Source organism: Cucumis sativus, chromosome 6 (assembly GCF_000004075.3).
Source record: "Cucumis sativus cultivar 9930 chromosome 6, Cucumber_9930_V3, whole genome shotgun sequence".
Classification (NCBI taxonomy): Eukaryota; Viridiplantae; Streptophyta; class Magnoliopsida; order Cucurbitales; family Cucurbitaceae; genus Cucumis; species Cucumis sativus.
In genome coordinates this window covers 18,052,992-18,074,775 of record NC_026660.2, presented here as the reverse complement: position 1 = coordinate 18,074,775, position 21,784 = coordinate 18,052,992, and the positions used below count along the sequence as shown (strand labels likewise).

The 21,784-nt window shown below is 30.2% G+C and overlaps 3 protein-coding genes across 5 annotated transcripts in view; 1 reads left to right on the top strand and 2 right to left on the bottom strand.

Moving 5' to 3' along the window:
• Window positions 1-4,547: 4,547 nt before the first annotated feature.
• LOC101204547 lies at window positions 4,548-12,098 on the bottom strand. Of its 3 annotated transcripts, XM_004144227.3 has the most exons (16): window positions 11,735-12,097; window positions 11,359-11,443; window positions 10,986-11,055; window positions 10,225-10,328; window positions 10,058-10,128; window positions 9,900-9,963; window positions 9,684-9,805; window positions 9,225-9,389; window positions 9,035-9,150; window positions 8,812-8,962; window positions 8,681-8,730; window positions 8,504-8,594; window positions 8,265-8,409; window positions 6,556-6,690; window positions 5,290-5,907; window positions 4,548-4,976 (listed from the first exon to the last, which is right to left on the bottom strand). In XM_004144227.3, exons 1-16 carry the CDS (start codon window positions 11,901-11,903, stop codon window positions 4,958-4,960), a joined length of 2,175 nt encoding a protein of 724 aa, XP_004144275.1. In that variant the 5' UTR covers window positions 11,904-12,097; the 3' UTR covers window positions 4,548-4,957. The 3 variants fall into 3 exon arrangements, with proteins under 3 accessions (XP_004144275.1, XP_011657370.1, XP_011657371.1); XM_011659068.2 differs by lacking the exon at window positions 4,548-4,976 and having other exon boundaries at window positions 5,054-5,907; window positions 11,735-12,098; XM_011659069.2 differs by lacking the exons at window positions 4,548-4,976; window positions 10,986-11,055 and having other exon boundaries at window positions 5,054-5,907; window positions 11,735-12,093.
• A 1,329-nt stretch (window positions 12,099-13,427) lies between these two features.
• On the bottom strand, window positions 13,428-15,960 carry LOC101210772 (ylmG homolog protein 2, chloroplastic). Its single transcript, XM_004144166.3, has 3 exons — window positions 15,489-15,960; window positions 15,157-15,356; window positions 13,428-13,993 (listed from the first exon to the last, which is right to left on the bottom strand). The coding sequence occupies exons 1-3, from the start codon at window positions 15,780-15,782 to the stop codon at window positions 13,726-13,728; spliced, it is 762 nt and encodes a 253-aa protein (XP_004144214.1). The 5' UTR covers window positions 15,783-15,960; the 3' UTR covers window positions 13,428-13,725.
• A 4,309-nt stretch (window positions 15,961-20,269) lies between these two features.
• Window positions 20,270-21,784, top strand: part of LOC101210527 (myosin-15) — a 30,089-nt gene continuing 28,574 nt past the window's right edge. Inside the window, exons 1-2 of the mRNA XM_004144165.3 lie at window positions 20,270-20,619; window positions 20,721-20,867. Coding sequence (XP_004144213.1) covers window positions 20,500-20,619; window positions 20,721-20,867 — 267 coding nt within the window. The 5' untranslated portion in view covers window positions 20,270-20,499. The remainder of the gene's footprint in view (window positions 20,620-20,720; window positions 20,868-21,784) is intronic.

The window sequence follows — 21,784 nt, the reverse complement described above, 5'->3', positions numbered from 1 at the left end:
CTTTGTCTTTTTTTCCAAATGACCTCTGATATAGTTTATATAACATATGCATTATGTCTACACTTCTCCAGAACAACAATGATATACAGTGAACGAGAACCCCTTTATGAATGTTAGAATGAACAATCACAAAGAATATGAATTGTGTTATACCTAATAATTAATGTTGGATATTATAAGTTTGAACTAAATTTAAGTATATAGATTAAAATTAAGCAAAGTTGTATCATAACATTTATTTGTTTTTGTTGTCTGCCCTCTCCTCACTAATATTTTTAAAAAAATTTAAAGATCCAACCACAATTTGAAAACTAAAAAGAAAAATCAGGTACCACATGAACCATGTCAAATACGTATGTATTAGATATTAATGTAATTACACTAAATAGAATTTAGAAAAAAAAATTAAATAAACTTATATCGCGGATAAACTCTACTGATAGATCAAAGTGATAGACTTTGATAGATTTGTTATATGTACAATTTTTTTTATAAATATTGCTAAGTATGCAAATATTCTGAATTTAATTACTATATGGGCAACTATTAATAAATATTTTATCCTACAACCCACAAGTTAAAATTCTAACAAATATAATTTCTCCAAATAATTATTAATAGATATTATTTCCATCATTTTAGTGAACTCATTCTCGTTCCACTCTCACTATAACACTTTCCATTGATCCTCAAATTTCCAATAATCCTAATCCCATTTCAGCCTCTCAAACACCCTCATCTTATTCGTTTTGAGTGACATGTCAATATTGGTTAATTAATAAAAGAAAATGAAAGCGAAGGAAATTCAAAGATCTGATGAGTTTATTACTTTTAACTTAAATAGTATACTTATATGCACGTGTTTTAACAAAATAACACATAAGTTTAAGAGTATGTTCCAACTGTGCTCTAAAATTTGAAAATCTTGATTTTACCTTTTATACTTTCAAATTGTTTTAAAAAAATACCATGAGGCTTTCTCCATTAAACAAAAAACAAAACAAAAATAGTCAAAAATTCGTGATACATTAGATGGAGAAAATAAATAAACGTAGAAGGTTGTAACACCATTTACAATTCAATTATATAATTGATAAGATCTCATTATTACCATCAATCTCACTCTAAATATTGCGATCACTAAAAATAAAAAAGGAGGAAAAAGAAAAGGAATAGAATGGTTTGTTGTCTTCCAAGATGGATACATAAGTTCCCATCCAATTTTTAACAACAAAAAAAAAAAAAACAGTTAATTTCAAAATTAAAAAACTAAAAATTTTCAAGTCTCCTACGTAGTTATAATTTATATTTGTTAGTAATTTGGGTTTTTTTTGCTTTTTCATTCACTTTCTACCGATGTTTAAGAAAAAGTAGCCAAATTTCAATAACTAGAAAAAAAATATTAAAAACTTGTATTTAATTAACAATCTGAATGTTTTAGTAATTTAGAAAAAAAAAATGCATATAGTTGTAAGAGAAGGAGAAAAACAATCTAACTTAACTTTCAAACAAAATTTTAGAAAAAGAGAAGGAAAATGCTTAATTTTCAAACGAAAAAATTAACGAATATTTAATTCAAAGTATATTGTTAATTATGTTCTTCAAAATTCGAAAGAAAAATGAACCAGATTGAATTTGAGTTCCTGGACCTCTTGCTTAAAAAGAAAAAGAAAGAAAATTTTATGTTGATCTCCAATTTTAAACATGTTCCTTTTTAATCTTCATCTCTATGAAAATAGATTCTGAATTTTAAACAGGTTCCTTTTTAATCTTCATCTCTATAAAAATAGATTCAATTTGTCCAATAGATTTATATAGTTTAACGAATATACTTTTTATTTTAAATAATTACATGATATTTTAGATTAGAAGATTAATCACTAAAAAATCTTATCCTTTTATCATATAACTATTTTTAACAAACTAAACAAAGAATATTTTAATACTTTTTAAGTTCATTTGCCGCTCATTTGCACTAAAAAGATACATTTTGAGGACTCATAAGGCTAATGTCTATTTTTATAAATTAAAGACAAACGATCACCATTATGAAAATTAAAACTTAAAGTCCAAACACACAAATTCATCCAAACTGAAAACAAAAACAGTAATTTTTCAATAAATATATAAACGATCCCCACATCTCCTACTCTTTGCCAAATTTGAGTTGCCATAACAAATGGTAACATTTTAGAATAATTATTGAATTTTGTTTATCCAACCATGATTTTTCTAAAAGTTCGCGGTTTCTTAAGTGATTCAATACATCTGAAATATACGCACTCAAAATTAAAATTAAAAACATTTAAATATTCTTGAATGAATGAGAATATCTTACCTTACATAAAATATGTGTCAACGATGTCCACTCTTATGTTTAAAAAAAATATTCTATCAAATACTATTTAAATTTGTAGGGACTTACTTAATATAAAATTGAGAATCTTGGCATATGTTCACACTTCCAAAACTTCACACAACATAAAAGCTCACAAACTTCCATTAGCAGTCGGGTTTAATATTAATATATTAAAGCCATTTTTAGCTACTACAAAAAACATTTTCGTAATATTTAAAATTTCTAAACACCTATTTAACTACAAAATCAATTTAATATTTACATTTTTAGATGCATTATTCATAATATTAATATTGATTTAGAATGTTTAAAAACATTTTAGAGGTGATTTTGAAAACGACGTTCCAGAATTAATCTCAAATTATTCACCATTTTAAACTCTCCCATCAAACATGGTATTAGAAGTACAACAAGTGGATAAAAAATATATATAACTGAAGAAGAAAATTATCACTAAGATATTGTATGTGCCTCCTAGCATACTTAGACTAAATTAATCAAATTATTCACTGTAATTTTAATTGTGTCAATTATTTGACCCATCCATCATGAAGTTATCTAAGTTTACTATCATCATGTTATTCTTTAACAAAAATTAGTATTGTTATTAACTATATTATGAAAAATAAGTTATGTTCCAAAAGAGTTTAAATTAAATTATTTTAAATCATAAAAACTACTTAAAATATTTACAAACATAACAAAATATCACAAATTTATATGATAAACTATAATCGATCTAAATGCATATAGTAGTATATCCACGAAGTATTATAGATAGATAGATGTTTTACTATATTTTAATTTATTTGGTTATATTTAAAAATAACACTTAAAATAATTTTTATTAAAATTTTATGTCTATATTCCCTTGATTCCATTTAATATCAAATTGTCTAAATAAAACTAATCTTCTCTAAATTTATCATGTAATTCTTTTTAATGATGTGAAAGATTCTACAAGTACTTCAACACAACGTTAAAATATTAGAGATAAGAGAAATAGAAATGGATAAAAACGACTCAGAATTCTCGTGTGAGAATTTTGCATTCACGTTTTAAAAAAAGAGCCTAAATGCGAGTTCGGTTTAAATATTATCAATAAATCATTTCTTAGATGGAGTGTGCACCAACACATCAAAATAATTTTGAAACATTTTTAAAGTCGGTTTTAAACAGTTTTTTTTTTTTAATAATAAAGACTTTGAAAATTGTTCTTTTCACCAGACAATCTGCCCTAAATTAATTCACTTATCAAAATTGTAAATTTAATGGATAGAATCTATCGGTGTAAGATTTAATGTCGGAGGTAAAAGTTAACTTTTTCCCATGTATAGTCAACATTCACCCAACCGGAATCTTGATTTTAAAATAAAATATTAAAAAAAAAAAAAAACTCAATTTTATTTATACAGTTTTGATAAATAAAAAAAATAGTTTAAAACACACCCCCAAAATCTACTTTTTAGTGGTTGTCAAAAAGTTTTTTCTATTTTGATCCCTCAACTTAGTGTTTGTTTCAATTTCTAAACTTCTAAAAAGAGTATATTTTGATCCATGCCTTTAAGATTCATTAACTTGAGCTGTGAGTTGCTATAAATTTAGGATATCACTGAGATAATTCTTTTAATAACCCAAAGTTTTAATTTTTAGGTAAAGACTAGATCGTAAATTGGTATGTTACCTAAAAACTCAGAAAGCCCCTGTCTACTAGATTTGGATCATGCATTGTCATTCTACTTCATTTATCTGAATACAATTTCATCCACCTTAATGTTTAGGTGCTTCAAGTTCAAGATATTTTGTCATTCATTGAACTACATTTTTTCTATTCCTCTAATTATTTCTGCTTTATTGGATGTTTATTGTGGAAATATTTATTCACAATTTTGTAAGATTTATTTTTAAAAAATGTACTTATTTTATTTTTCTAATGTTGTTCTAATGTCTTGCTCCAAGATTTCAATTTGAAAAATAAATAAAGGGTGGAAAGTGGAAAGAAAATGTAGAGATTTAAGTTTTAAAAGAAAAAAGAAACAAAAATAATTTTTAATTTGGGTTTAATTAATTCAAGTGGGTTAATTATATTTCTAGGTTAACATAGAAGATTTTTAGAATAAATTAACAAGATTTCTGTGTTATTTGTCAATTAAATTAATATGATAAATCTTAGGTCTAATTATCAAAATATAGAAAGTTACATTTCCATCTTTATTTCGTTAAAAGAGTTAACGGAATTCTAAAAGCATGAACCAAAGCAAGTTTTTTTCCAAAGTTCAGAGACCAAAACTGAATTTAAAGTTCAGGAACCAAAATAAAACAATACGCAAAGTTTAGGTGCCAAAATAAGATTTTAACCCTTATTTTTTAAAAGTTTTTTTTTAAAAAAGTGTTGAAATTAAACGCTTGATAATGTATTTTAAACGTACTCTAAGAGCAGCTATGAACTATTAGATTATTAGATTATTATTTAATAAGCTTTCAAGCCCCATAATTCTATCCATAGAAACGTACCTTCAACTGCTTCAACAATCTCAGCTTTACAAAAATTTGGCAAAACTCAACGTCCGTTGCTCCATGAATTAAGAGCCTCGTTCGCTAGCTTCCACACTCCAAACTAAAAAGGCAAACAAAAGTTAGATACATCATTACATCACCTGTCAAAATGCCACCCTAACACCAACAATATCTGTATCGAACAAGACGAAAAGGAACATTAGAGTTAATGTATTCAATAAAAACCTCTATCCAATCCGGACTTGCTATTCTAAGAAGGTTGAACAAAAAGTATGATAAATTAAAACAGTAAACAAAAAGTATGCCCACGCACTTATGTAACCAAGGGAACAAGACGTGTCGCTAAAGATATTATGTAACATGCTAAATTTACATTTTTACCTTAGAATTCAGTTCTATAGTTTTTCACAAACCTTTTTCGTTTATACTTATGGTTCCATTCTTCATGACTATCATCTGTCCCACCAACTATTTGATGATGATATTGAGTAAGCTCGTTGTGCTTAGAATATCTAGAGATGAAACCAGAATCATTTTGTAGGAGTTTCTGATTGCTGGAATAGCTACGTGCCAAATCTGGCTTTGAGCCACTATGATGTTTCTTAGTATGACACTTTAAGTCGATATCAAATGTATCGATTTTATCTTCTTTTTGTTTGTATCTTTTATGCTCATTCGAGTCGGCATGACTGCAACATTCATCTGTCCTCGCACCAAACTCCCTGAAGCCTCTATGGTAATGCCCAGTTCTCTCATTAGTCGGTAATTTGGTGCTGCAAGTCAAGCCTTCTTTCTCCAACTTCAATCTCTCGTTTAGTCTATTCATCATTGCAGCTTTAGGAGAATGCGAACTCTTCATTTTCTCGTCATAGAGCCAATTTATTTCATCTTGGGTATTTTCTTTACGTAGGTGTTCCTTTTCTACAAACATTCTGTAGTCTCTTGATCTTCCATCTTGCTCATGTTGACCTCTCTTATTACCAGCATGATCTTTTCCCTCACTCCCATCCTCATTGGAGAAAGGTATTACCCTAGTGAGTGAAAAAGTCAGAGTTAAAAAATAATAAGATAGAATTTACATAAATGAATGATAATTGGCGATTACAAGAAATCTATGCTTATAATCCAACTCCATTGAGCGTAATCCAAATCCCCACTTAGGACTTTAGGACTAGTATTTCAGCAAGGATTGAGGACATTCCTGATAACCAAACAAAATAAATGCTATAATTGAAAATAATGTGTTTTGGAAAATTTTAAAGTGTTTTGGAAAAGCCTAGAATAAATTTTAAAGATGTGAAACGAGATTGTGAGTTCAAGATTTTGACTTTTTTTTTTCACTAAATTTTTGGGAGTTCAAGATTTCCATCCAGGCAGACTCAAATTAACTTTTGATCTGGAGCTTAAAGCCACTAGAGTGCAACCTTAAGTCATTTCGAATCACATAATCTGATTGGGTATTGAGAAAAAACTAATTTCCATATGCATTCAGCTAATAAACTATCTCATCATCAATATATTAGAAATATAAAAACAAATGCAGCCTTCCAGAAAGGATGTATTGATTTTCATAAACTGTCTTTCCTATTGGAGCGAAATGTTACAAGTGTTAACCCAATAGATAGGCCACAATTATTTATCAATCGCTGTTTGATATCACCAAATATTAGAAAGATTACCTCCAAGTACTATTTTCTGGGATTGTCCTGTTTTTATCAGTGTCGCTAAGGTGTACAAATTCTGAATTACCAGCACAGAACTCTTCAGTCTTCCGAAGTGGTGGAGCATTCATGTCTCTCATGCCCACAAATCCACTGCAAGATTCGACAAAGGTCAATTAATAAATACGAAGTAATTACATATCCCTATTAATTGATCTCAACATTTCAAAAGCCAACATTTGAACCCACGTTCAAATCGGTTCTTAACACTGGTAGAAATCTGGTTGGGAATATTCCATCATGTGACTTTGCTTGCAGGGCTTTGTTAATTACTATCTGTTCATTTTTACTCATTCAGCGTAGTTTGAAAAAAAAACAAGGTTAAGTTACAAACAAGGTTAAATTACAGGTTCGTTCCCTGAATTATCACATGTCTAATAAGTCTATAAACTTGACATTTTCACTTCTTTTTAAAAGGAAATTCATTCAAAAGCTAACCAACAGTACAAGCCTCACCAAAAAAGGAAGAGGAAAGCCAATCCGGCACAACCAAATAACTTTACATAGTCAAATAGGTTTTTGAAAATTTAATTTCTGTCTAATATGTCCTTGACAAATTAATTTTCAATTTTGTGTGCTCATGATTTTAATAATGTTGAACAAGTCAAGGAACCAAATGCAGCAACTGATTAAACATTTTTTTAAGCTCAAGGCACCAATATGAAACAAAGTTGAAAGACCTATTAAACATTATTTCAATTTCAGGCACCTATTTTACATAATGTAGAACTTAGAAGTTCAAGGAATAAACTTATAATTTAACCCACAAATAAGTAATCATTCTCAGGCGTTTCCGTTTTTCAAGAATACTGTCATTAGGGAAAAATGAACGAATACAATGGCATCAAAGAAAAATGTCAAAGCCCCAAAAGGAGAGGTTCCATTAAAGGGAATTCAATTGAGCAAAATAGGATCTAAAGTACAATTGTAAAAGGAATTGGATGATGCCTAAAGAGAAACATAGAATCTAATAAGATACCAAACATTTTGTTATCCTGCTCCACCCCACTAAATAAATTATTATTTCTCTCCTCCCACAACAAAGCATAAACACCAGCATGCCATGCCATAAGAATCTTTTCCTCCCCCCAAAACAAAACAAAACAAAGGATGGAAGGAACTCCTTTTAATCATCTGTCTGTAATCCCTATCACAACTAAATTGAAAGTCAAACCCTCCCTTCAAAAAGAAAACTCATACACTAAAACGAAATAACTCCCCACTTCCTTTAAAATGGACAATATAAAGCAAAGCTGTGACATATTTAACACATCCTGTTAGATTTCTAAGGTGAACTAATAAACCTACCGAAACAGTAGTTCTAGGAACCAGTTTAAACTATTTTTAAAGCTTCAAAGATAAATGTAATTGAAACATAATGGCCAATATAAATCATTAATCCTTATTACTTATGAGAAGCAAATTTCATTAATTGAAGAAATTTACAAACTGGATGGGGGAATAAAACGATGGTAAAATTGGAATGTAGGAGAAAGAATCCTTCAAAAATCTTTTGAACTAGAGTTTCAAAGAGAAGCTACAAAAGAAATGTTACCCAAAAGTTTGACATGATAGTCTTAAACATATTAAAATATCATTCAGTTTCTCTCCAACCAAAAAAGTATCTGTATACTCAATAACAAAAACCCAAAGACAACCAAATTTACCTTGGGGCAGGATATCCACCATAAACAGATGCCCAGTAAGAATTTGCATCAGGCACCATTGGTGCATTGAAAGCCATGGGGCAACCATATAAGTTAGGAAATGAACTGACATGAGGCCAAGGTGATGCATAATATGGCAAAGCTCCTGCCAATATAATATTCAACACATGAACTTAAACCCCTTACAGGAAAAAATCCACACAATGTTCAAAATATGAGTGGAGTGTCTGACTCATTACCCATTAGATGCATGGGATGTGGCTTTGAAGCAACTGGACAGTCTCTAATGAGATGGTCCAGAGAACCACACATGTAACAAGCACGGCCACGCTGATTAATCCAAGGACAAAGTTTGACATCAACTTAATGCAAGCCAATAAGTAAACCAAAATCATGAAAGAAAACTGAATTGGTACCTTCTTCTGTCTTCTAAAATCTGTGAGATTTTGGATTCTGCCTTGCATATCTACAAGCACAAAAGAAATTTGGCAATAATGAGCATATAATTTTTGGCATTGAAGAAAATCTCCAGTTATGTACATCCTACCAAAGTCATTGACCAGAAACCCATGCTTAAAATCCCCAAAAACAGGCTGGCTTTCCCCTTGACAATCATCAAAAGGAGGGAGGTCCAGAGGTTTTCCACCAAACTTATCTTGATGGCATGATTGAAATTGTGCTCTATCAACTTTAACCATCTGTGACCAAGTGGAATATGGTGACAACTGCTATCAACCCAAATAATAAGAATAAAGCTAAATGAGATTTACCATATTTCTTCTCATTGATGAGACATGGTCGTCATCCACCACTTCTTGATTACAACCTCTACTGGTAGCATTAGGCAAACAACACATGTCCTGTCCTTCAATTCTTGATTCTTCGTCTGTTTCAGAGGGTAGATAATTTATTGTACACCAGAACCTATTATAAAAAGTACACATACATATAGTTTTCTACCTGGTGCTTCATGATTATTGTCTGAATCACCCATCAGGAACTGAGACTCAAGGAAATGGGTAACATTTTGCCTAAGAGATAAATTTGGCGACAAATCTTCTAGTTTATATTTGCTTGAGGCACACTTAGGGCACATTGTCTTTCGCAGCAAAACATGATGAATGCCTGCACCGGCAATCAAAAGTTTGCGTGAAGTATGTTAGAAAGCTACGTAATAACCACAAAGAACGCACATCACTCTTATCATACAACTGATCATGAAATCTAAATCTCAGTTAATTTAAGGGAGGAAAGACAAAACAAAACAAAAAAGACTTGTTAGTAAACACATCCCTGAACCAATCAGGAAGATGCTCATGCAATCATCTTCTCTTCCACAAACTTAAATTATCCATCATATTGCCTCTATGAGAATAGAATGTTGGTAGTGGGTGGTAAACAATGGGCTATAGAACTCACATTTCTCACAAAAACTATGCTTGCAGCAACCAGTAATTACAGCATCCACAAAGAGTGAGTTGCAAAGAGAACACTTCAGTTCTGAAGGAATTTCACATTTATGAATCACTGGTGCAATTGGTCTACAAGTTCCAACAAATAAAACCCGTTAGATTATCAAAACAAATGAAAACCAAAACCCTTATTAGAGTGAAAGAGGTTAACTGAACATCATACTTCTCCAAACCAATGCACTCGCCAACATTAACTTTTATGTTTGTCCGCAGGTCATTTTCTCCAACTGTTGTCCCATGATTTGAATATAAACACGGCAACTTTTAGATAAGAATGGGATTAGAAACAAAAAACAACATTAAAAAAATTTGCATACACACCTCCTTGAATGGCCTCACTAATGCCACTTCCTTCAGGCTGTATATATCCTCTTTTGGTTTCCTTATAATGTCTAGAAACACAATAAAAGAAATCCTGTTGAGTATACATGACTGGAGATGGTATATTTGATACTAAAATGGGAATATTAATAGGGAAAGAAAGCGACCTAACAGCATCATTATTTTTATTATTGAGAGAAATTGATGAGTTTGATTTGCGAATAGGGTATAAGTCGATGCCAAAATCATCAAAATGTTCTGTCTCCACATCCTGTAAATTGTTCCAAAGGATCATTGAGCGAGGACAATCAGAACATAAAACAAAATAAGTTAATCATTTCAAGACGTGATGAGAGTGACTCCCACAGATAAAAGTGAATCTGCTATAAAAAAAACCAACAAAAGAAGCATTGTTAAAACTTCACAATGCCGACGTGGTAACAAGTGGATGGGACCCCCATGTTGGGATTCAAGAAATATGCAACAGCTATCAAAATAAAATGCATACGCTGAACTCTTAGTATGCCTTCAGAACGGTGCAAGTAAAGCTTGCAGATCAAATTGTAACAGATAGAAAAACTCATACAGCTTCAGATATTCATCTTAACATCAAACCAAATAAGAAATCCATAAAAACCATGTTCAAGATCAGAACTACACATATATTCATTGAATTGTTTGTAAAATTAATAATACTACTGATGATAATAATTAAAAGACACACCTACATCTAGGACAAATTCAAAGCATAAGGCATAAGAATAGTAACATCAAACGAGAATGTCACAGAATTGCTCGGAATCAGCTGCTGGCCAGTTTAGTTAACTATATTGTCAATCATCGGGATGAAGTAATACCCAGTTCCTCGTTTCATAGACCAAAAAAGCAAGAATATAGCAACTGACTAATATAGTAATGATCAACATACCACTGGACGAGATGATTTAACCATGTGAGTGTCTTTGACTTGAAAATTCCCAAACAAGTCGTGACGCACACTGCATTACAGTATCATGATATGGAAAACCGCCGATAATTTTCAGTTAGGATTGAATAAATAAAATTAATTGGAAGTTGATGGATTCGTACTGAGTTGTGTAAGGCTCCCTATAGCAGTAACACAAATTGAAAAGTGTTGTCCACAATTTTCATTAAAGTAAAACACGTTACTCAAAACACAATTGATTTTCCAACAACAAAAATAAAAATATGGACGCAGAAGCATGCAGATGACGGGTTTGTAGACCCCAGAACTACAATTTTTGTCATAAGCGACTCGATTCAGAAAAAGGGTATCTTACACATTGGAAGGAACTGATCCTGCGGGAACTCGCTTGATAATCACGCATGAACCACTCGGAATTTCAAGTTTCTCGTCGGTCAAATCTGAAAAGTAGGGAGTATCAAAAGCAACCTTAAACTAAACACCTTCGAAATAATGGAATTATACACACACAATATGAGAACCAGAGATGTTTATCACGTCATGAAATGAAAACAGCCATAATCTTAGCTGCCTAATCCAAAATGCAGTAACTACGTCAGAAAATCATTACACAAAGGGTAAAATCTCAAGGGTCATCCATTACTCTGAACTGAACTTTATATTAAAACCAAGGACTCTACCACTGGAATCCAAAACCACACAATCAGTGGTGGCAGAGAAATAAAGCATACCTTGACCGGTTCGGGCATCGGAGAAAACGAGATCAAAGTTTTGGCAGGTGTCGAGGTTCTTCATGCGAATGATTTTGGATTTAAGATCGCCAATTGATATGGAAGGTCTGCCTTGGATATCCACCGAGTCGAAGTTCACGGAGCTTCTGAACTTGAATTGGATAGCCATGGACGAAACACGTTGATCGATCGGAAGAAACTCAGATCATTATAGAGTTGGAGAATTTCAATTTTCAGAGAAGCAGAGATTTTTCCTTATATCTGAATCCAACCGGCAAGCTTGCAGTTGCAGTTAGGGTTCAATTCGGTAATGGCCGATGATCATAAAAATTGCGCGGGTGTCACACTCGTGGTACCGTAGTACGATATACCTTCCTTTTATACCTAGCGTTAAATTCTCGTTTTATTCTATTTTTTACTTTAAAAAATATATAATTTTTAACCACAAAATTGTATACCTGAATAATAATTATATAAATTTAAACCATAAATTTTTCAGTTAAATATGATAGTTGGTATACTATCAATTTAAATTTTGAACTTATATAATTGTAATAATCTAAATTATTTAGTATAAAAGTTTAGAGTTTAAATTGACATATTTGTTAAAACTCGAGGTTTAAATTTATACACTTATAAGAAATTTAAATTTAAATTGATACAACTTTTAAAGTTTAAGATTTAAATTAATAAAAAAACTACATCACCCTATTTGTCCTAATTTTTATATGAAATTCTTCTTATTAAATAAAATAAAATATTGCCTTATTTGTGTATTCTATAAAATGAATTTAAATATTGCAAAAAGTGGGAGGTGGTTTATGTGATCTTGGATCTCCATCACCCCAGAGATATGTTATTTTAACCAGCAAAATTCGTAAAGATCTTTCAAACACAACAAACAAAACGTTTCATTATATTGATTAATAAAATACACTTAAATATAACATGAACATAATAGTATTTATATAGAAATTTTAAATTGTTACAAATTTAAGTATTTTTAAAAAAAATAAAACATGTGCGAAAATATTTATACTAAGCAATTTTGAAAATGAAAAGAATGAATAACGCAAAATAACAACAATATCCGCAATAATCGATCATCAAAAAATGATTTTGTATCTGTCTAAACAATCTCATATCCAACTTCTTTTAAGTCTAAACAACTAAGTTTAAATGATATTGTACCAAGTCTAAACGATCTTTCCCCAATTTAAACAATCTCATACGAATATAAACGATCTTGCATTTTATTTTTTGTTTTTAAAATTAAACATATTTTCACTTCATTTTTATCGTAATTTATATAGTTCTTGACTTCAATGTTTGAATCATTGACAAAATTTAAAAAACATAAAAAAGTTTTAAAAGATACTTTATATTGTTTTCAAATTTTGGTCTGATTTTTTAAACCGATAAGTGAAGAAATTTGGGAATAGAAATAATGTTTAATATTTATGAGCTCAACATTAGAAAACAAAAAACAACATAATTATCAAATAAAGCCTAAATATAGAAAAGAAATACCAAGCAAGACAATTATCAAAAGCATTATCTTGCTTTTTTTTAATTTGACTAAAAAATGAAATGTTTTCCTAAAATAGTTGAAAACCATAACCCATAAATTGGGGAGAAACAGACATGAATTCCAGATAAAAACAAACCCCCAATACATAAGTAAATAATACAATTCAAACAAGGCAAAGGAATTAATTAGAAATTCGAAAAAAATCAGAGGGTCTGACAAAAAGTCTTGAAAATCTATTAAATATAAAATTTACATGTCTTGATTGAGATGGAAGATTAGCGATCTCACCAATTTGACTGAACTACAAGATTTACAGTGTACACAATCAAGAAAATTGGCACAAACTCAAAGTAATAATCCCATCAACCGCACTTTACAATAGACAGAATACAAGGATGAAAGAGTGTCATAATTTCAAATAAATTGAGCTCAATCAACGGATACAAACCTGAATTATAGGCTATTGAGAGGCATCGGCATTGTTCTTTTCACTTCCCTGCAGCCTTTTCATCCATTTCTTTTGTGATGATGTAAGATCAACAGAGCCTTTTAAAGGATTAGGATTTGCAAGAGACGAATTTGGGGCTGGAAGTTCAGCAGGAAGTGCAGCGGCAGTGCTGGTAAAGGCGTTTAAGACCAAGAATGCCAATATTGGAGATAAATCAAGTGTCCCTCCAAGAGGTGGAATAATCCCACGAAATATGTTCAAATATGGGTCGCATAACGTGCTGAAACAGAGACAAACCATGACAGTTAGCACCAAATTTTACATTGCAACTTCTTTTACGTATATATTGTTTCAAGTTCTTAATTTTTTTGTGTGTATGGTTTGGGAATCTAAGATAAACTAGGAAAGGCACCTCAACCATAGCACCTAAATTGTTGTACTAAAAAATATTACAATTTAGTTATATTTGTTTCCGAGTAATATGAATAATAGTACTTGAGTGCACTCATTGGATCAATGCACTCTTCAATCACAAAGACAAAAAAAAACAGAAAAATATGTTTGGTGTCTGCTTAAAGTGACATTGATGTGCTAAAAAAACACATCTTTTATACTTCTTATGCATTTAAACAATCGCTCCAACTTCCAAACATGCATAGAGAAGTATTAGTAAAAAAGGTTAAGCAAAAAAATATGCCAAGGAGACTCTTCGAAACTAATTATTGAATATTAATATTTAAGAAAACATTTCCTAATTTTTAGCTAATTGTTTTAGAGGCTTTTGGCTGGTCATAAACATTTCCTCATAACGTTTTCAAAATTATCGCTTCAGTTTTGGTTGATCATCCCTTTTGGTAGTACTAAACAAGTTTTATGGTTGGCTGTCTTTCTTACTTTTTTCTAGCTGCTTTGTGGTGAAATGAATGACTGCCTTTAAAAGATACTTCCTCTTTTGACTGCTTTTCTTTAGTGTAAAACAATCTCAAGTTGGAAAACTTTGTTGTAGCTTGTAACTCACCAATAGATTGTAATCTTACTGCTTCATTCATCAATATGGTACCCTCTTCTTTTTTCTTTTTTCTTTTTTCACTACAATTTTTTTTATAAAAAAAAATGTTCTTGGCTTCTTTTTGTCCAAAATACTTGTTTGACAGAAGTTTTAAGATCTGTTTCTTATGCCAAATATAACATTTGACGGAATCAGTAGCTTTTGATATGTGAATTTGAGTGAGTTGGATCAGACAGTCTCAACTTCCAACTTCTAAATCACAATGGTCACACCCAATATAGATGTTTCCCACTTTCAAGCTACAAGGATACAAAAGCTTGATACTATGTTCAGTTCAGAAATCTCATTCTAGGCTCACAATCAACCCAAGTGACAAAGTCTTCTTCTTTCTACTTTTTTGTTCAATGTTAATGTAAAAAATAAATGAAAGTTACCTTAGTGGACTGACAATGGCGGGAGGCGTATTCGGAAACCAAGTCAAAACAAGCCTGACGACCAAGAGTGTATTGTAAAGGCTCAAGAAATTCTGAATGCCATTTGCTACTACAAGTCCTGCCATAGAATCTCCCGGCAAAACTGCAGCAAAATTATGACTAGAGAGAGCTCGAAAATTCATGGAGTTCATACCGTGGATCTGAAAAAAAAAAAAGAATTCAACACAAAGTACTTCAGAGATTAGAAAACCGAAAACCCCGATGTCATATTCTAGCTGAATATCAAACTAAACAAACGGATGGACGTCCAAGATACAGTCGCAGTTAGCAACCTGATAACGAAAACGGTGGAACTCAGAAGGCAACGAGAGCAATTTATGCAGAAATGGATTCTCAGAGGCCAATGAATGAAAGAGTCTGATGCAGCTTTCAGTAGTTGACGCGAAAGACTCATGGAGGTGGCGAAGAAAATTACATGGAGGGGCGAATTCGAGTTGCCTTCTTCTGGATGGTCCAGAAGGTGTTTGAGAAAATGCGGGTGAGAACGAGGAAATGCAATTTGGAAAGAAGTTGAAAGCTGTAGAAGTTTGTTTAGGGTTTTGAAGTGACGAGTCGTGTGGAGTCATCTTGGTTTGCTCGTGTCGGAGAGAGGCAGCTGAGGAAGACGAAGAGGATAATGGATTGAAGAGAGAGACGGAGAAGCGAACACCAGAGCTCTCTCTCTCTCTCGGACGAAAGTCACACTGTGGTTTCGAAGCTACGGGAAATTCTGATCCACTCGACTAGCCCAAACCCAATACACGAGGGCAGTGTGAGTTCATTTAGGCTCCGTTTGGGATTCTTTAATGGTAAATCAAATGGTTAGATGATTAACTAAATCACTTTTTAAATTAATGGTTCATTACCACGTGCGTTGTATTTTTTATCAATTCAATTAACATTTAATCTTCAAATAGATATTAAAATTGGAGATGCTATGTAACACAATGATTGGTGTAAATGAATTTGGTCCATTTTTTAAAATAATTAGTACAACTTTTATTTGTTGTTATTATTATTTTAAATGACATATATGCTAATATACTAAGTATTTTGATAATCTTTTTTAATTATCAAAAGTTTGACAAATATTAAAACACGTATTTAAGGAATTAATTAAGTTAAAATATTTTATACATTAAGAACTGCATGCTTTTTTTTTTTCCTTTTCACATTTTTATTTAGTCATTTCTTAACATTCTCATGTCTATTAATTAACTTTTTTAATTTACAGTTTTAAATAACTTTTACCTTTTAAGTATGTTAAGTTGCTTTTGCATCCATATTCACCATAAAAACTTCATTTCAAAATTATTGAAGTGAGTAATTTAAATAACTTATCAAGTTTTCCATTTCAAATAATTATTGGAAAATTTAAAGTGGAATAAAAAAAGTGTTATAATTTCATAACCTTTGTTAATTTTTTAAAACTAATTATTCACAATTTATCTATTCATTTATATATTAAGGTTATGTGGAGATTGTGGAATAAAATAATGTTTTTCCTTTTTGGATTTTGTCCAATAACATTTTGAATATAGTGTTATTTTGAACCCATCTCACTTATAAAACACATATTTTAATACTTTGAACATATTATAATAAATGTAACAACCATAAAAAGTTCATAAAATTTATGAATAGTCGTATCTTTCATCGTGACCTTCTTAGCAAAACTTCAAGCTTTATTAATTATAGCTTTTTTATACTATATTCAGAAAGTGAACAAAATAATTAAATTAAAATCATGCTTCTTATTCTTTTTTATTAAACTAAAAGTTTAAGAAAGTGAAGTTATGTATTCAGACAAAAAGCAATATGAACCATCGAATTATTAAGAAAATATAAATTATAATGAACATACGAAAAAATAATCGTTATTTTTTTATTATAGAGAATTGAAATCTTCATTTGAATAATACTGTATTTTTGTATGTTAGATTGTGACTCAATTAATTATTAAGTCGTTTTTTTATTCCAATTAAAACTAGATCTAAGTTTATGGTCAACTATTACTCAAAATATTCCATTATACGTACTTAATAAAGTTTTAAATTTAAATTGTAAATTGTTTAATTATTTAAAATTAGAAAAATGATATAAATGTGATTGATTAAAATGTAAAGGAACAAACTTATCTAAGCAGCTTTTTTTTTTTTTATCATTGCTTTTTATATGTTATAGATGTAGATGTAAATGACTAACCTTCAACGTTTAGAATAATTCAGCTTTACTTAACATCTTTTAATTTTTAAACCATTTAAATAAATCTGTACTTAACATCTGCCATATCCGTATGATATTTCAAACATTTTTCTAATTTACTCACATTCATAGTTAAATTTTTGTTCTTATTTTTAGATTCTCTCTACAAAACTAAAACTAGACAATGATAATTATAGAGTGGTTTTGTTAAAAAAAAATATAAAACCATTTTATATTGTATGCTTCCTCACGTTTTATTACATTTAATGATAATTAATAATTATAAATAATTTTTATTAAAAGAATTTTTCAAAAATAGCAAAATTGACAAAATATTTACAAATTTATAGTAAATTTATCACTATGCTATAATAATAAAAAACTATCATTTATTAAATCTAAAATTTTATAATAGATTGTAATATTTTAATTTATTTTACTATTTTTAAAAATGACAATTTTACCGATATAAAACTCAAATAAAAGGCAGGTGATAAAAAGAATAAAAAAAATGTAGGTAGTGGTGTGAGGTAGCTGTTGACCCTTGATGATTTAAAATGGTTATAAATTTATGGTAAAATAGGAATAAAATGTTTATTTTTATATTTCAATTTTAAAAAATAGTAAAATATTAAAGAAAAATTATTAACAACAACAAATTTGATAAAATATTATATGCTTTTATTAACGATATTCAGGTATTGAAATCTCAATTTTTATTAGTGATATAATCTATATTTTAATTTTAACAGATTAATATTTTAATTTATTTTACTGTTCTTGAAAGTAAACTAATAAAATTATTCAAATAACACAGTAAAATATATCAATATTAATTTAATAAAATTAAGTTTTTATTTTATATAAATGATAGCTCACTTAACGTGGAAATAATTAAAACGATAATTATATTTTGGTTTACGTAATTTAATTATATCAAATTAGTGTTAAATTTATCCAATAACTCTTTTTTTAATTCAAAAATAAATTTTGTCACACATTATTTTACTTTCTTCCCAACGGATTTTTAAAAAAATAAAGTTGATAACAATTATTTTAAAAGCTACAACAATCTCAAACAAAACCTCACTCAACTCATATTGTGAATCACGCGTTGAAAAAAATAGAAATACTGATTAAATTTTTAATTCCACTAGTTTATAAAACCAATAACCAAATACATGTAGCGAGAAGTTGAAAAGGTTTTTTCTTTGTTGATAGGCAAAGTTCTTTAAAACAAAAACAAACAATTTCATCCATTTGTTAGCCACAACGATAATGGACAAACCACCCAATAGGTAACTTGGTAACAAAGAACAATTAAAAGCAATAGGTGTCAAAATATAAGTATTTAATACACCTCTTTAACAAGACAAGTGGCTGAAAATAACAACAGATTTATTCACATCTATATGATTTTTAAAATACATATTTTCTCAAAAACAAATTTATAATCATAATTCATACCACCCATCTAAACCTAGTTTGATAAACAATACACTAAACATCACAAACCTCTTAAAAGAGATAGGCCATACTACTTTAATATATCAAAACACCTTTTCGGTTTATCTACATTGGAGTTGTTTGCTTTTAATCTATGTATTTTAAATGTCCTGTTTTCATTAATGCATTGTACTTAATCTCCATACTCATTTGTTTTAATGTTTTTATTACATAGCAACATTTACGTTATAAAATGGAAAAACAGATTCATACACTATATTCTCATAAACTATGAGTTTTTTAAAATAACAAAAAAAAAAAAAAAAAAAAACTATTTTACACTCCTTAAAAAAAATCAATAAAAGACAAAAAAAAAAATTAATATATAAAAAATTGTAAATATTTTATCAATTTTATCGTTTGTTTTTTTGGAAAAGTTAAAAAACTTTATAAATTATTTACACTACGTATAACATAACTATTAGAAGATAAATTTGATTACACTCAATTTTTATACGAGGTGTAAATATTTGGTCAAATGTTTTATTTTTTACAATTATTTCCTTGAAAAACTACATTTGATAAGAAAAAAATATAGAAAAAAACCAGCCTACAACACATACTTTTTACATATTATAAATATGACAAATAACTAGATATATAACAAGACTATCACAAAGCTATCTACTTTTAAGTTTGTTACTTTTACAATTTAAGAAATGTAGTGATAAGGATTTTACTATCATAATTTTTTTTTTGCTATTTTTGTGAACATCCCTTTTCCTTTTATCTTTTTTTATTTTACAATTTCCTTATAAATTACTTGCTATTTAACAAATTTTAAACAAAGAAAAAGGAAAGTTATAAACCAGCTCAAGGAGAATTGAAACTTTGAAGTTGTAGAGAATGTTTTAATGTGCACTGACAAAAATTATTTTTCTAAATTGAATGGTAATATTATGTAACCCATTCCACATTGAAATTCATAGGTTTGCGTGGTGGCCGATGCTCCAATATATGCAAAAAAAAAAAAAAAAAAAGATAATGGTTGAGAATGAGACAGATTGTTCGACGGTGGTGTGGTGTGGTGTGGTGTGGTATGGAAGTAGGTTGAAAAAGTAGAAATAGAATTATTTTCAAAATTTCAAAATTTCAAAATCAACTTTACGTAAAGGTCAGTTTGGCGGGGAGGACGCTCCCACGTAGCGCGTGGTGGCATCCAAAACGAGTCGTTTTGAAGTAATTAAATGGAAATAAATTTCTCAACGGAAGATAGAAAATTGAAAGGAGACGTTGAGAAAAAGAAAAAAAAAAAGAGAAAAAAATCAAAGGCTATGTGTACTGGGAGAGCAGTAGAGGGTGACGTGTCGATTACGCTATAAATATCTCGCCCAGTTTCACAATTAAATTCTTTATTTTTCTGGGTTTATTAACATTGTTTGTTTTGTTTTGAGAAACTCAAGTGTACACCTGTTAGAGCGGGAACCCAAAAGTTTCTCCAAAAACAATGCCTCTGCAAGTCCATTTCTTCTCTGCCTCTGTCTCTGTCTTGTCCATTCTCTGTTCTTAGGGTTTCAATTTCAGTTTTCCTTTGTTTCAAACCTGTTGATTTTGCTTTCTTTCTGCTCACGGTTTCGCTTTAGCTGACCCAAAATGAGCCTACGCAAGGGCTCTAAGGTTTGGGTGGAGGATAGAGATTTTGCTTGGGTGGCGGCTGAAGTCCTCGACTTCGTTGCTAAACAAGTTCGAGTTTCAACTGCTACTGGAAAGAAGGTGATACACTTCCCCCATCGTTTTATTGGAGGGGTTTTCAAAATTTTGAAGCGATAGGAAACGGTGTTCTTGATTGTGTTGTATGTTTTTTCAACCTGTAGGTGTTGGCTCTTCCTGAGAAGCTGTTGCCGAGGGATGCGGATGAGGATGATCATGGTGGAGTGGATGATATGACCAAGTTGACCTATTTGAATGAGCCTGGAGTGCTTTATAATCTTCAAAGAAGATATTCTCTTAATGACATATATGTAAGATGTAGTTGAGCAGTACTTTGATTGATGGGTGGATAAATTAGTAATTAGTATGAATTTTGGCTTTAAGAGGCTTAATTATGGTTAAATGTGTATTTAACTATCATTTATTTACGGTAAGTTAACTTACTTATTTTTATCACAAGGAGTAATGGTCATAAAGGATTGGAAAATGGGGGTTGTTTGAGTATTTTGTCTCTGCAGTCTCGTGCCTGGCCTGTGGGTTCTATTTCTGTTTTTATTTGATGACTAGACCACAAATTAGCATCTCTGGGATTTTTAAATGGTATGTTGTCAGTGCTTGAGTATAACAAGCATTGTATACCTATGTAAGTAGGTCTTATCTATGGGGATAGTTTTACTTTGTTGGCATGGATAGCTTAGTTGCTAAGTGCACATGACCTAAGAAGCTTGGGCACTTTAGTTTGGCTAGCATAGTGTGCACATGTTTGACATGACTTCAACTCTTGTTGGACACGCATTGAACATTTGTTAGTCTACAACTGTGTTAGACATACGTAGAACAGTAGGCTCAAAAGACACATATGTAACTTTTCAATGTGAAATCCATCAAGCTAACTTTTTAAACATATAAATGCATCAACCCATTGACTTTGAATTTTCTTTTAGTATAAAAGTGTATATTTTAGTGAACGTGTCACTGTTGTGTCATGTTCTAGAGTTCTAAAATATTGCATGTCACCGTGTCCATGTTGTGTTATATCCATGTTTTGTATTCATATCTATGCTTCTTAGGACACAACCGTTGAAATACTTGACATTTAGTAAATTCATTTATACAGCTCTGTCTCTTAGTATCACACCATGATTGAGCAGCGACTATTATTTTAAATTTTCAAATGTAGGACTCTATACTTGAATCCTCTCAGTTTTTGGTTTTGGTTAGAAATTGG

Excerpts from the sequence above, each read along its gene's own strand:
- LOC101210772 (XM_004144166.3), bottom strand. The coding sequence starts at position 15,782 with ATGACTCCACACGACTCGTCACTTCAAAACCCTAAACAAACTTCTACA. Across the intron at positions 15,357-15,488 it reads TCCACCGTTTTCGTTATCAG|ATCCACGGTATGAACTCCAT; the intron begins GTTGCTAACTGC and ends TTTTTTTTTCAG. Across the intron at positions 13,994-15,156 it reads GCCATTGTCAGTCCACTAAG|CACGTTATGCGACCCATATT; the intron begins GTAACTTTCATT and ends TCTCTGTTTCAG.
- LOC101204547 (XM_011659068.2), bottom strand. The coding sequence starts at position 11,903 with ATGGCTATCCAATTCAAGTTCAGAAGCTCCGTGAACTTCGACTCGGTG. Across the intron at positions 8,963-9,034 it reads CATCAATGAGAAGAAATATG|ATGGTTAAAGTTGATAGAGC; the intron begins GTAAATCTCATT and ends ACTTGGTCACAG. Across the intron at positions 6,691-8,264 it reads GGTGGATATCCTGCCCCAAG|TGGATTTGTGGGCATGAGAG; the intron begins GTAAATTTGGTT and ends CGAATCTTGCAG.